Genomic DNA, 16473 nt, shown 5'->3' on the forward strand with positions numbered 1-16473 from the left:
TAAAACAATTAATTTTATAATAAACGATATTATATAGTAAAAAGTAATTGATAAAAAAAGAATGTATAACTTATTTTTTAGTGGTCTAGTTACTGAAAATATTGACGACCAGTAAAGGTAATAAAGAAATACTATATTTAAGAATGAACTTTTTCCTTTGAGTTCCTACTCTCTATAAAAATGCAGATAAACAAAACTGAATCATACGTTTTTTAAAAATACGACGTAGAAAATTTTAGCAAATTGTTAAAAACCTGTTTAAGTTTATCATTAAATATATTTTGATACTAAGTAAAATAAACAAACACATTAAAAATAAATATGCCTTAGTACCTAATTTAATCTACTTCGAAAACATAATTATCGTTCAAAATTAAAAAAATCCGTTTTTTGTAAGGTATCACTTTCGAATTCTCGAATACTATACAATTTGCATATTAAGTTCATATGTTGGAAACTATTCAAAATATACTAAAAAAAACTACCCCAATCTAACAAACTAGTTGTCAAGCTAAAAGTTCAAAAATACAACTATACTTCTAATTTAAAAAGTACAAATGACTTATTTGGTACTCTGTATACGCAAACATTAAATTAAAAATATAAAGAAAAAATAAGGCATTCTTTTATTTAAAAATAAAAAAATTAAACAATATACTTCACAATAACAAATACTAGATATAAAAAAGCTATAGATAAAAATTGCTTATTTTATTTAAAATTTGTAGAAACAAGAGTAAGTAAATTTTAAGATATAAATAACACGTTGCGTTAAACACAACTTTTGAACTAAAAAAAAAAGTATTTAAGTAGTTTTAAAATGTGTCTATATATCATGAGCAATTTATAATAATTTATAATATTTTATAGTGTTTTTAAATGAAATAAAACAAAACACTTTAAAAAAAGTTGTTTTACTCAAGTGACTCAATTTTTTTTTAGATCTCATAACCTTTAGTTTAAAATTAAGTTCTTCACTCATAACGACAAAACTTATAATAAACTTTAATAAATGATTATTAAATTAAAAAACTGCAATAAACTTCTGAAATATGTATTATCTTAAACATTAGTACTATTATAAAACACTTGGTAGAGAAACTGTAAATGATAAATATCAAACAAGTCTGGAATTGTTTTTCAAGAATTAAAGAAGTAAAATTTAAATTACATAAAAAATATTATGAAAAGCACTTAAAATAATCAAGTAAACTGATGAAAATTAAGATTAAAAAAATTCTAATCTTCTAAATGCTTAGAACCTTGTTTCAACTCTTTGAAAAATACATCATCATGAGTTTCTGGCGAATATGTAAAAACAATCACACAAGTCCAAATGTGAAGGAGCATCTGTTTCAATAAAACGTTCAACAATTATTTTTTTATAAACTAGTATAATTTTTTTATTATCATTTTAATTTGAGCAGAGTTAAAAATTTTTGATAACTAAGAATTACCAAAAAAATCATGGATCAAACTTTTTTGATAATTTATGAAATAATAATAGAAGAGCTATTTTTGGATCATTTTTTATAAAAACTGTAATTTAAATTTGCTCATAAAATAACTGAAATAAAATAAAACTTTCAAAAACAAAAGTAATTTTTTTTTTAAATGCTTTAAAATCGTTATAATGTTACAACTAAATAACAATACTACCAAATAATGTGCTAGAAATTATATAATTTAAATATTACTGTAAGTAAATTTCGAGCAACTTTTTGATCAACACATAGTTTATTAGTAAAAAAAACATATACATATCTTGATTAGAAAACAATATTATTAAAAAATCGATTGTAGACGTCTACTCTACAATTAAAATGTTTTATTATAACTTAAAAATAGTATTAACAAAAACTTGCCATATAAAAACAGAAAAAAATTCTTGCAATAGGAACTCTTCTTAAAAAGTTACCGATGTGAATGCTGTAAAAATAAAATTTAAAAGTTATCAACTAGTTGCTTAAAGCATAAGTTAAATAGATTCACGTTTACGATATTGGTTACAATAAGTTAATACATTTGATTTAATAATTTATAAACTGTTTAAAGGTTTTTGAAATTTCTAGAAAAAAAGGTAAATTTCATAAAAAAAGAATCAATAAAAATATTTTTTCCTGACAAATATACAATATTGACAGTTAAGAATTGTTGAGCAAATAAATAACATGTTTTTTTTTAAGATATTAGTTTAGAAATAAAGCTGAATTAGACGTAGAGAAAAGTTTAAGAACAAACAATTAAATTCAATTAGCTTTTTCTTTTGAATTAAGTTACTTGAAGTTGTTGTCAACATAATTTTTAATTTTATTAATGATAAATTATTTCTTTTAATAAGATGTACTTTGGCATATATTTAGATGTTTAAGTAACAAAAAGAAGATATTGTACAATAATAAGCGCATTTAAAAGTTTACAATCTCATTTAGATTAAGAATAATTAAAAATAGTTTAAAAATTTTTAACATGTTATCAAGACAATTTTGACTTAAAAACACTATTAGCAATAAACTTTTAACTAGCATAAAACAATATCAAAAATTTGTTATTTTCCAGAGATTTATAATTGTACTTCCTTAAATTAAATAAAACACTTTTAGGTCTACCTAAAATAAAACTCACCTGATTTGATCAACAAAGTTAAGAAATGTATTTTTGAAATTTTTTCGTTTAAATATTGGTTGCTTTTTCATGAAATAATTAGACTTTGAGTCAACGTATGGAGAATACTGGTTTCTTAATGGCTCATTGCTAAGCCTCTGAATTTGACCCTGTTTTAATTTATGGTGCTTTACTTTCGCCCTAATTTTTATTTAGTTACGAAATATTTTTATTAATTTTGTTGTTTTAGATAGTATCTAATTTTTCAAAATGATTCTTTTAAAACTAATATGTGCATCAAATTAAAATCAAACAAAATAACTAACATTGTTTTTTAATTTTTCTGAGTATAATCAAATAATTACTTTATTTAAAAACTAACCAACAAGTTTAAATAAAAAATTAAAGTTATATAAAAATTTTTTAAGAAAGATACTATTCAGGTGTAATACTAAGATGGAAACATATTTATAGCTGATTAACTTTTAACTTACAGAATTTAAAAATATTTTATTACACAGTAAATATTTATTAAATAAAAATTAAAATATGTAACAGATTTTAATATTTTCAGTAAATCAAAAACTAATATTTCAAAATTATAATTAGAAATGCCTTGTTATTGAATAAAATTAGTCACTTATACATATTTAATGTAATAATAGTCTGATTTTTTCACCCTAAAAACATTTTAAATAAAGAAAAAATTTACAAATAAATTATACTTAAGTCTTATCAAAAAAAATACTTTGCTTTTTTTTTCATTATAGACAAAATTATTAGTTGATTATTACATAAAAGAAGTTAATATACTTGCATTCTTTCAAGTTGCAGCTGGAGTGAACTTTTTTCACAGTGGAGATTGTTGATAGTATGCTGCTTAACCAAAATATCTTCCGTAAGAACTCTTATCCTGGACTCAAGTTCTTGCTCATTAGGAGAACAATTAATTTTCATAGACAACTGTGATAAAATGATTTTTCTATTACTCATTTTATAGGTAAGGGGTTGTCAACCTCTTATAAGTCGCGGGCCAGTTTTTCTAGAAAAAGTTGTTCGAGGGCCGCGCAGTAAATAAAAAAGTCTTTCGCGATCAGCAGTTAGTATGAATTCTAGACATAAAGTATATATAGTTTTGTAAATATTTTTTTTTAAACAAATAAGGTCGAATTAAAAAATTTGACCCAAATGTTTTTTCTTTACTTTAAAATTTTTTTCTAGGGTAGTTTTTATACTTGTTTTATTTTTGTGTTCTTTTTTTACATAATCAAATTAAAAAAAACTCGATCTGTTGTTGAAACTACACCTTTGCTTAAATTAAGTACGTTGAAGCTGTTTTAAGAATATCAGTAAATCATTCTTTACCAATCATTAGATGGATCTGTTTACCTGGTGCAACAGCAACCAAGCTTGTCAACGAATTAGTAAAATAAGTTAAAATTATTAAATTTTCAATGGATGACTACACTTTGTTTATCCTATTACTCACATCTAATACTCACAGCATGTTGAAAGTTTTTGGAATAAGCTTAAATCTCGTTGTAAAAGAAATAGGAGCTAGAAAAGTTGAGCTTAATTCCTTTTTGCAAGAAGATGTGTAAGAAGAAGACTTATTTTTAACTTAATATTTTAAAAAAGTGTTTTTTTTTTTTAAAAATTTTATTAAAAAAAAAAAAACCTGCATTTAATCTCTTTAAAATTTATTTATAGACTTTCTGTGAAAATTTAAAGAAGACTACTTAAAAAATGAAGGAGGAGATAGATTTTTAGTGAAATGGTCTTTTTTCACGTTTTTGGTTTGCGCCTTCCATTAGGAACCTATTGAGATCACCGACTTTAATCGCTTGTATCTAAATATTTACTTTGAATTTTTTCAAGCTGTTAAAAATGTCTGATAGCTCAGATAAAAATCTATAAAATAAGATTAACTTGTAAAAATCTAGGTTTACCCCCCTATGCCCTTAATAGTGTTAAAAATTACTAAACTTGGTAAAACCTTGTTTATTTTAGAAATAAAAACTTAGTATTTAATGGTCCTCAAACAAATTTTGAATTATAAGATTTATACCATATTTACTCTTAAATAGCTATAATTCAGTTTTTTATAGAAAAAAAAAATGATTCTAGTAGAAAATGAAAAAATGCGCAACAAAAAATAAAACATTTTTTTTTTGTATTAAGTTAAACTTTGAAACTGTATTACTTTTCGCTAAACTCAAAGTCAGTCTTGTTATATATACAACTGAACAAAGAACATCTTTACATTTTAATGCATAAAAAGACTACAATTTGAATTAAAAATATCTACTTAGTATCAGTTTTTTTGAAAGTAGAAAAAAAAACATGTTGTTTTTTTCATTTACTCTTTTATGATAAATCTATTTGTTCATAGTATTACTAATATTTTTTTAACTTGATTTTTAGTGCTTTATCACTTTATCGAACTACTCTTTTAGACACTTTTCGTTAGACGTAGTTGTTTGTTTGAAAGTACTTTACTAATAAACTGTCTTAATAAGGTAACTTACTTTATTTTTTAAAACTTTTATCTACTTAGTTTTAGTTAACATTAATGGGTGAATATCGTAAAATATACAAATCTAAGTACAAATAACAATCACTTAATTTTTAACTGGTAACATTTATATACTATTTATTTTATTTGTTTGATTCTAACCTGATTATTCAGCCTTTGAATTTCGGTATCTTTTTCGTTAATTTTTTCATCGTGCTTTCTTCTATAATTAGAAAAATCTTCGTTAAGATGAAACTTTTCATCACTCATCCGATTAAGTTCTTGTCTCTGTTCGTCCTCAAACTGCTTACTTAGCAAATATTTTTCGTTCAAGTTGTCCTTGTCGTCTTTTAATTCCTTTATCTTTTCGGCTGTTTTATCATCTAACTCCTTTAATAGTATGGTATAAAGTTTAAGTGTTATTTTAATTCATGACTCTAAAAACAAGCTTGAACAGAACTATTTTAGGATGCATGTACATTATTGTAATGAAAATAGTTTACTTTCAGTTCGTTGTGCAAGCCCCTAATTTCATCTTTCATCACATAATTTTCTTTCAGCAAGTTTGAAACTATTTCATCGTTTTCTTTCTGCTCTGCTAACATGGCCGAATTGTTTAGATCTTCAGTAGGGTTGTTTTTTAAACTTGAAATTAATCTTTCTTTCGACTGCAGAAAATAAAATAAACTTATTTCGAAATTTTAGCTAAAAATTAACTTTTTAATTGAATGAATAAAATAATATCCTAACTTATGATTACTGTAAAATAATAGCTTTTTAATTTAATTAAATACACTGATTTAAATTAAGTCCACATTTTTTTAGTTTCAATGTAATTACCTATTAAAACGATGTACTTACAATAAAACTATAAAAAGGTACATAAATTTTAGTTGTTACAAAACCGAAATTTATTTTCAGCGTTAAGTTGATGGTTGTAAGAAATTTACTTACAATAAAGATATATAGTTACTCAAATAAAACCAAGTTTTTTTATTTAGTTTATCACAGACACAAACGAAAATCTTCTTTTCACATATTAATAATTAGACTTTAAAATATTGGTGGAAAGCATAAGAGTTTGAGTAAGATTATTGATAGTTATTTTCAATCGGAATTAAGAAAACACTATATTTTAAATAAGTATCAATAAATACAACTAAAAGAAATAACTTTAAATTCATTTTTACTAAAATACTGTAATCTTTAAAACCATAGTAAAGATTAGTTATAATAACTACTAACTTAAAATATTTTTTTACTTTAAAATAGTTGTTAATAAGCTAGTAATTACTTAAGAAATTAAATATAAAAGAAGCTTATATTTTGTATTTAGTAGAACTTTAAAAAAATGAACAAGACAAGGTTAAATCATACATATAATCTCAAAACATAGTTATTTATGTACCATTGAAAGAAAAATATATCCGTATAACAGAGTTAAACATAATAAAAATACCTTTTTTAAACAGTAAATAAAATAAAAAAATGTATAATAAAAGAACTGGTAACAAAGTTTTTATACTTCAAAAGATTCAAAGTTAGTAGTCAACTATAACATAGTTATTGAAAAATACTTTGTAATTAAACTAAATTCTAAGTAATAAATGTCTAATGAAATTGATAATTTATCTTTAAATACGTTAAGAGTTTTTTATTTCTTAATAAAAAAAATTCATACAATATAATAATTTTTCTAATATAATATAATACTAACTTGCAATATTCTTGCTGCTTTATTTTTATAAGCAACCAGTTCTTCATTTGAAAACTCCAACTGCTTTTCAATCTCATTTAACTTGTTTTGTAGAGTTTTATTGATATCTGAGAAAATTCATACTTGATAAAAAATGATTTTTTTATAGAAAAAAAAAGAACGATATACTTTTCTACATATACCTTCTAAATTGGAGTTCTTTAAGTTTACAATTAATTTGTAAAAACTTTATCTTTTTTACCTAATTTAATATACAACCTTTCTTCTGTTAAGTGGCATATGTTTAAATGCCTAGGTCAAACTTTTGTCAATAAACAAGATAAAAAAGTTTTTTTTAACTGTTAAACTTGTATTTACTGATTCTTTTATAGAAAAAATTAAAACAATACTTACATCACTACATATTTCATAAACACAGTGTTCTGAACAAAAAAGAAAATAGCTTTAAGTTGAGTTTTTTATAAGAATTACCAATAAGGCTTAAAAAGGAAAATGAATATAAATTTTTTGGTAAAAACAAAAAATATTTTTTTAAAATAAAGCATTTTACATGCCTTTAAAATTATAACGACTTCATTACAACGAATAAGAGACTTAATAAGTATTAAAAAGAATAAAACAAATTAAGTAAAAATCGTTTGGTAATTAAGATACTTGTACATATTCTTAAATTAAAATGTATTGTACCATGCCCAATATAATACGACAATAAATTAAAAAAAAAACATTAAAATCTTCTTATCTTTATTAATTATAAAAATTGATTAAGTTATTAGTTAAAGCCCATAACTGAACTAAAAAAAAGTGTGTAATGAAGAAACAAACGATTTAAAATAAGTCAAATAACCTCTTGGATTCCTTAATAACTATAAAAACCATAAGCTACTGTAGTCGATTTTGACAGAAAACACTTGAAATTTCTTGACTAGTAATAAGAAGTTTTTTTAGCTTACTTAAAAAAAATATATTTTAAGGTTCTGGTTCATATGCTTAAATGTACATTTGGGTATTTATAAGTGTAAACATAACAAAAGTTGTTGTTTAAAAGTTCGTCTTTAAAACTGCTGTTCTGTTTAATTTACATAAAAAAAATGCACATGATATAATAAAATTCTCATAAATTTCACAAAAACTTATTTGTTTAATAAAATAAGCATGTGTAGCATAAATCTTAAGAAAAAAAACTTTTAATACTAGAATTTTTTAATCATTGACAAACATATTTGTTTTTACAAAACACTTGTTTACATAACTTCTCTATACGTCTTCTAGTTTTGAAGTACTTATTCTTTTCAGACTTTGTAAACTACAACAGAGAAACACTTTTAGTTTTAACAAACTAAGTGTTTAAAATTTGTTATTAGTATAAAAAGTATAATGGTGTAATAATCACTTTTAGCCAGTTTAAAACATTTAAGTAATAAAACTACTTAAATTCAAAGAATTTTTCTGGTTTTTACGCACATTTTTTAAAACAATATTATTTAAATAAATAGAGATTTTTTTATTTTATATAGTTTAATGCACTATCTATAACTTTCTAGAAAGTTAAATAAATGAAGCAGTTAAGGATTTTATTGATCTCTTTATATGCAACGGAGTATTTATTTGTTTTGCAAATATGCATACCAAGACTTACACTAGAAAAAAGACAACCAAGTTTTTAGATATTCTACCAGTTATACAAAAATATTTATTACAAGTTCTGGAAGTTACAAGGCTTCAACGATGAGCATTTCTGCATTATCTGTTTTAACCAAATATTTAATTGTACCAATTATTGCAAAGATTATCTTAAATACCACTCTGTTGGTACTAAGTTAGCATAAGGTCGTTACTTTGAACCTTTGTGAAGCACTTCTTAAATTGTTGATAGTTATATAATGTCCCAGATTTAGATGAAAAAAGAAGTATACTTGAATCAAACAAATATTATCAGGTTAAAACCTGGTAGTTGAAAGTTGTGCTTGAAGTAGTACAGGAATCACCAAGTCAAGCTAGGTGAGGATTAAGTTCATGATCTTTGCTTGGGTAAATTATAATCTTTTTTTGTAAGAGGCATCATCTAGATAAATTTCCTGATACAGAGCTATGAGTGTTTGAACTAATCAGGGTTCGTGCGCGAAATTTTTTTCATTTAGCCAGACTGGGACCACTTTAGCCTGACATTTTTTCAAAGTAAGGAAAATCTCTTTTAGAAGTCATTTTAGATATTGATGGGTCTTAATTAGTACTATCATAGGCTCCGAATTCAACAAGCTTTATCTCAAAAACATTTTAAGCTTTAAAAATCTGCAAAAAGCAACTCATAGCTTAGTTACAACTCAATAAAATAAGACTAAATTGTGAAAAAGGTAATTGACCCCCCTATGCCCTTAACATATCAGATTCAGTGATAAGTTTTAAAATTAGTGTTATATCTATACTAGTGTAAAAATTTAATATACATTACTAAAGACAATTGTTCAATTTAATTAAGCACTAAATAAAAACATTATAACCAGAAGATTTATATTAAAACAACGTGCATTGTCTTGTTTTATTAAAATTTAAAATGAAACGCTTAAACGAGTATTGAAATTCAAACAAACAGCTAAGTTGTTGAACTAAACTTTAATGTTTAAACTGTATTTTTTTTATGAATTTTCATAATTATGACGTATATAATCTACTCAAAACAAAATAATGAAGATTTATAATAAATTTTTAGAGATTCAACAAAAGGTTTTAAGCATTTATTTTTACACATACTGACTGATTTTGTCTTAAATAACTAAATCATTATTTAGAAATAAATTCACATCTTTCTCAATTCTTTTTAATCAAAAAGTGTGAAGAATTTGAACTGAGAAAAACTGAGATTCTCAAATATTTAAATAAAAAAACTGATTTAGCCTGACGTTTTTCAACTTTTTCCAAAAAAACTGATTTAGCCTGACTTAGCCTGATTTAGCCTGACGCGCACGAACCCTGATTAATGGATAAAACATTTAGTTTAATTTTTTAGTTTCTTAAGAACTTCAAATATTTTCCTACCTCTTAATAAAAGCATCCAGAAAAAAGAGGGCAGCTGAATGGATACCATAGGGTAATCAGTCCTAATAGATTTACTGATAAAAGAATAAATTACTATAAGAGTAAGTTAAAGGAATGAACCTGCACTAAAACTATTGGTTCTTTTACGAGTAAGTTTAATTTATACGTTAAAATCACAAACAGGGTAGTAGGCTAAGTTAAAAAGTTACTTCTGAGTTAATGTTTTAGAATAAACAGTGTACGATTTCTAAATTTAAGACTCTTTTCCATTAATTATAATAAACCAAGTTTAGTTAGAAACAAAAAAAAACTGTTTAAAAAAACAAGATGATATTTTGAGGAAAGCTTTGCATCTATTTTAAGGTTTATAAGATTTTAATGTATTTGCTCTGAAAACTAAACTTACTAACTATTATACAAAAAACTAAAACAAAATTTTTGTAACAAAATCAAGTAAAAAATAGTTTTATAAAACACAAGTTTTTGTAATAGTGTATACATCTTTTATTAAAAATAAAACTACTTGTAAAAAATAATTAATACTTGTTACTCAGTTTTGTCTAGATTATAACCTGTAATTTCTAAGTTTGTCAATTGAGTTTTTTTTAGATCATTTTTTAAATCTAAGACTTTTTTCTCCAGCTCTTCCGTCCTTTCTTTCAAATCACTGCAAAAGTAAAACTTTTTATATTTTTGTTACTGACTTAAAAGAAAGTATGTCGAAAAAAACTTATTTTTATTAACTTTATTTAATTTAGAAGTTTAAGCATTTTAAAGTTGTCTACAATAAACATAAATGCATAATTATTTTCTGTTTGTATTTTTTAAACCTCATAAAAATACTGTATACAAATATAATGTTACAATATATCAAGTATGTATGTAAGTATTTTATAAAACCCGAGAGGCATAGGCTTAGTTAGTTTTTTAGATGTTGAAGTTGCAAAAAGTTACTACTATTTGATTAAAAAACAAAGTAAAATTAATGTGCGAGACTACTTAAAAACAACAAGAATTAACTGAAAAACGGTTATGGTTTTGATTGCAAACATATTTAATTGTAAAGAATAACAAATGATAAAATAGTACAAGACATTAAATAGTACCCATGGTGTACAACTCGATAAGCGAAATGTTCTTTAAGCACCAGATCCTAGGATTAAATATTTCGAGCATTATTTTTTTGTTCTTAAATAAACTAATAGTTATAGTAATCAAAGAAAATAACAATATATTAAATAGAAACTTAAACATATAATTAAGCATCACCTGTTTAAACATTAGTTGCATGAAGCAAATAAAATAATTAAGTAGTTCATGAAAAAATCTATACTTTTAAATACTAATATTGAAAATAGCAGAAAAAAGTTACAAAATTTACAATACTGATACAATCAGTAGTAATGAAAGCTTTTAATTATTTTCTTCTTAATTAGCTTGAATAAATTATAATTGAATTAACCCATTTAAGTTTTTTGTGATATAACATTTACATTTTTGTTTAAAAACTATAAGGAAAATAATAAAATTTTAAGTTGTGTTGCTAAATAAGCTTAGAAATTAATAACTGGTTGCTAGTAGTCTCTAGTGAAGTGTTTTTTAAATGCTGAATCTTATAACTACATTAAAATTTAAGAATTTTAAATAAGTTTAGAAAAACTTTTATTATGAACTCAAAACAGTTGTGGTAATTAAAGTCATTTAAAAGTTTTTTATTAAAGAATACTAAAAAAAAGTCTCAAAATTTTAAGGATACTATTAATACAGGGCTCCCACTGAAATAAATTACCTTTTTTAAGTAATTTCTATCTGATAGAAGAACTGGATATTATTTATAGTAAAAACAATTTAAAACTATTATTTTATATATTTTATTGGTATATTATAAAACTATATTTCACTTAATAGAGTCAATATGTAATATTTTTTTATCTATGTAGTACAGTGGTTCCTAACCTTTTTGATGACCCGCACCCCTAAAGTCTCTTAATTTGATCTCGCACCCCTAACACTATATGCTAAAATTATTTATTAATAATTTGATTATAAAAACATTGATTTCATTTATTAATAGTTTGTATTTTAATTTTTACGATAGTGTACTATATTATTCTAAACATTTATTGGCCAGTTAAGAAACTAAAATATTTAAAGAATAGATGATTAAAATTCACAGGTGTAAAACTCTAAGAAAGCTTTACTGAAATGTTAATTCTAAACTAACATCTATCAAATGAAACTAGTAAAATGAATTACTTCTAGAAAAGCGCTCTTGCTCTATGACGTACTAATAAAATTAATTTATTCAGAAAATTAGCGCTAACTTCTTTTTAAACAAAATGTACTTTTCAACTTTATAAACTTTATCAGAGAGTGAAACTCTCCTTATTTATCATACAGAAATGAAAAGCCATCTCGCACCCCTAAGGGGTGCAAGCACACCTTGTTGGGAACCCCTGATGTAATACTTTGGTATTTAAAAGACTTTTCCTTTACTTATTTACTGTGCAGAGAGCCAATAACATAAGCTAAAGTTAATACTCATCTTTTAGTTACTTAGCAATTTAAAATATATTACCATTGTACTTTCCTTATCATAAATTTTACTTTTATTTTTATCTAAAATACTTTTTTTTTCATTCATCATCCCTTCATACGTTCTTAGATGAAATAAACTAATAAAAAGGACTTAAAAATTATCAAGTTTTTGTTCATATATAAACTTTAAGGTCTACTAAAACCTTAATTTTTATAAATAAATAGCTTTTTTAATAATTTCAAACTCTAAAAACATGAGCCTATATCCTTATATCTAATCAGGTTTAAAATAAAATCAGGTTTTATATTCTTAATATTAGTATACTTAATATTTTACATACTGAAGAGCTGTCATTACACCGAAACATTGTAGGTTTAATAAAAAACACTAGTTGAAAATCTTGTTGAATGTCTGCTCTCTTACTCTGAAGAACTGATTTTTTTTTCAAAATGTATAATATAATAAAAAAACTGTTAATGTGTTTAAGAACAAGTCTGGTATAGGGTTTCCTAAAATCATTTTTATAAATGCCCCATTGGCAGATATTTTTATAATAGTTGACCAATTTATTAGACATCTACCATATTAGCTAATTACCTGTTAACTTTTCTGAAAGCAAAAAATATTGAAGCAAACATCAATATTGAGCAATTTGGGATATCCTGCTTTGGTAACATAAAAACAATTAAATCAAGGAAAATAGAGTTTTTTTTTTCACAATTTTACTGAAGAATACCAAGTGACTTTTTATTTAATTTCAATTATTTAGAAAAATCTAGTGAATTGGAAACCCTTATATAAACAATTAATTGTAAATTTTTATAAATATTTCAAGTCAAATTTCAATCTTACAAGGTTCTTATTGAAAGTGAAAACTAAAAAGACAAAAAAGACAAACTTTCCTAAAATATTTCAATTCTTTATTATATAACCAAATATTATTAAATTTTAATTACCAGTTTTTCTGAAAAATACATCAGGAATTCAATAATTTTGAAAAAATAACACTTTTCAACAAAAAAGGCATTTATATGGGGTTTTAATCAAAAAAAAAATTTTATATAATATCTGACAAACTAAAGTTTTAATATAATTTAGTAATATTCACTTAAAATTTCAGACTGCTATTTAAAAAAAGAAGATATAATATAAGTTATTTTTAAAATTAATAAAAAAATGACAATGAAAAATTTGCAGTCCATACATTTGTATTGAAAACTTTATATAAAAACTGACTATATTTTATAAATTAAAAAAAAAAATTTATTATCAGAAAAAGGGACGAATAGTTAATACTTTATGTTTCATATACAAGTAAAAGTAAATACTAAAAACAATATCTTCAAAGTAAAAACAACTGTTGAAGTCAAGAAATTTGTTTGATGCTATATATACAAGTAATAGTTTAGTAAAAGTAATGTCTCTATTTTATGATAAATAAAGTAAATATTTTGGGATAACTTTTAATTTTAAGTTGTAGTAAAAGGTTTTTTAAAAGGTTTAACTTCCAAAATAAAAAAGCTAAATAGATTTCAAATGAACAATGTCAAATAAAACTACTTAAAAAGTTGTTTCAAATAAGACTCACCTAAACAAAACTGTAATCAGGGTTTCTTCTTTTGAGTCAAAATAAACTATTCTGACTAACTAAATACTGTCCTGGTCATTCTGAGTTTTCAAAAGGCTTTAAAAAAATCTTAAATAAACTTTTTAAAAAATTCGAAAAACCAATAAAAATTAAGTTCTTGAACAAAATTGCTTATAAAATATCATAATACTGAAACAGGAACAACTAAATTTCAATCATGATCAATAAATAAATTTTAATTTCATCCTTAGTATTCTATAAAAAGAAGACTATACAGAGTCAGCCTCAGTCTATAAAATAAATCTTAATATCCTAAGTTGACATGAAATTTTTAAATATTTAAAAGTAACTTGAGTTATCCTGAGTGTGTGGTAACCCTGTGTTATTAGAAGAATATGTTGAACCTAACTTAATCTTGTCAAATTATTTTAAGAGTGTTTATGTATAAAAAAAAACAAACAACATAAACGTATAAAAAAGTAATAGGTAACACTCACTTGTTTGTATTTTGTAAACCAGATTCAGTGATTGCATTCAATGAAGCTTGTTTATACTCTCTTAATTCAAAGTTTTCATTTTGAAGATTTTTTATTCTACTAATAGCCTCTGAATTACTTACAGTCAAACTTTTGTTTTCAGCATGGAGTTCTTAATAAATTCTTAGTTTAATTACAAAACAAAATACTAATTATTAGCTTAGTCAAACACACATTTATAACTGTACATATTAAAACAAGATAAAAATTAATAATTTATATTTTGATAAAAAAACTTTATAAATATTTATTACTTATCTAAAGCTTCAATAATTTAAATCTCAAATATTGTGTTAAGTACTACAAAACTATTTCATTTGTAAGATATACTTAAATAACTGCAATTTATTACAAAAAGTAACCAACATTATTGATGAGAATATTAAAAAAAATAAAAATTATAAAAAAAATATAAGTTTGTAAAGTTGTTCAGCTGACAGATAATATTATAAATTTTTTCTGTTTGTTAAAATATTAAACAATATTTCACTTACTTTTAAGTTTATTTGTATTTCTATCTCTTGTTTCTAAAATGTTTTTTTGTAAATAAGCAATTTCTTCTTTTAAGGCACTATTTTCAACAGATAATCTACTATCTTCATTTTTGTTTAGTATACTAGGATGATTACTTTTTTGATTACTTACTGTTGGAGTAGAAACAAAATCTGTTAATTCAATATAATTAAATTCACAAAATTTCAGTTGTCTTAAGTATTTTTACACTGTAAGTTAAAACCTTAAGTCAGTAGCTATTTTTTTTTTGAAAGTTATGAACTTTTTTAAGTTACCTGTTCTATTTATTCTATTATTTTGTGGAACTTCATTTAGCTTTCCTTTTCTTGATATTAGTTTTGAATCATTCTGATTAATCTTACTGTCCTCATTCAAAAATTTAAACAAATCTTCATCTTCTGTAGTCTTTTTTTTTTTAAGTGAAATCTTTTTAGTAGGGACTGGTAAAGATGCAATAGATGTTGGTGTATTGTTACTTTGAAAACTAGATTTTGTAGTGTTTATTTCGTTTGAAAAGTTATGTTTTATATTAGTAGGTTTATCTTTTTTTTCAATGAGATCTGCAGCAGACTGATCAATATTATTTAAAAGATTTTCTGCTTTACCAGCTAAATCATTAAACCATGAATTCATAGTTTAGTATCACTGAAAATCTTACAAACATTAACTAAGTAGCATTTTATCAACTTTTTATGAACAAAGGTTGTAAATAATATAATGAGTAAGATGTTTTGTTTCTGGGTATTCACCAAAAGAGTTTATATCATTTTAAAGGTATCTCTCACCCAAGGGCTTAGTTAGTAAAATTATAATCAAAGTTTATTCACAGTTACTTTATAACTTTTTTCAAACAAAATAAGAGCCAAAATAAAAAAAATTATATTAACCTAAGTAAATTAAACTTTATCTTTACGATGTTTAACTGGTACTATATCATAACTTGAGTTTACAAATCATCTCAAACCAACAATTTAGTAACAAAGGTATAACAAAAATAATATAAAATAAAATCCAACATTTTATAAACCAACAAAAAATTGTTTTATTAAATACTATTATTTTTTAGATAAATACGCCTTGCTGTTCATAATAAACAAAAATCTATAAACGGATTATGAAATAGAGTCTCAGCTCAGGATTAAATAAATATAATAGTTACATAAACGATAAGTATAGGATTTATCAACAAACTAAAAAATAAAGCATAACATAAAAAAAACTTACAAAAAAAGTTATTAAGTTTTTCTTCAAGCCATGTTTGTTTGATACCTAGGAATCAAGAACGTATTACGTTGTGTTAATAACAAGTTTATTAGTATATTGCTTATGAATGTACTATTCCATTATTTACATAATATATTAGTTAGTTGTCAACTATTCAGAACTCCTTCGAAATATTTTAACAGTTTACCATAAATAAAAGTC

The 16473-nt window shown here is 23.4% G+C and overlaps 1 protein-coding gene across 1 annotated transcript; it reads right to left on the reverse strand.

The window, feature by feature from the left end:
* Window positions 1-1056: 1056 nt before the first annotated feature.
* Window positions 1057-15724, reverse strand: LOC145842511 (golgin subfamily A member 5-like). Its single transcript, XM_082949968.1, has 11 exons — window positions 15324-15724; window positions 15030-15200; window positions 14497-14647; window positions 10445-10539; window positions 6837-6943; window positions 5623-5787; window positions 5282-5509; window positions 3418-3567; window positions 2626-2774; window positions 1866-1929; window positions 1057-1350 (listed from the first exon to the last, which is right to left on the reverse strand). Exons 1-11 carry the CDS (start codon window positions 15679-15681, stop codon window positions 1240-1242), a joined length of 1749 nt encoding a protein of 582 aa, XP_082806094.1. The 5' UTR covers window positions 15682-15724; the 3' UTR covers window positions 1057-1239.
* Window positions 15725-16473: the final 749 nt, after the last annotated feature.

Source organism: Thalia democratica, chromosome 8 (assembly GCF_965202585.1).
Source record: "Thalia democratica chromosome 8, ktThaDemo2.hap1.1, whole genome shotgun sequence".
Classification (NCBI taxonomy): domain Eukaryota; kingdom Metazoa; phylum Chordata; class Thaliacea; order Salpida; family Salpidae; genus Thalia; species Thalia democratica.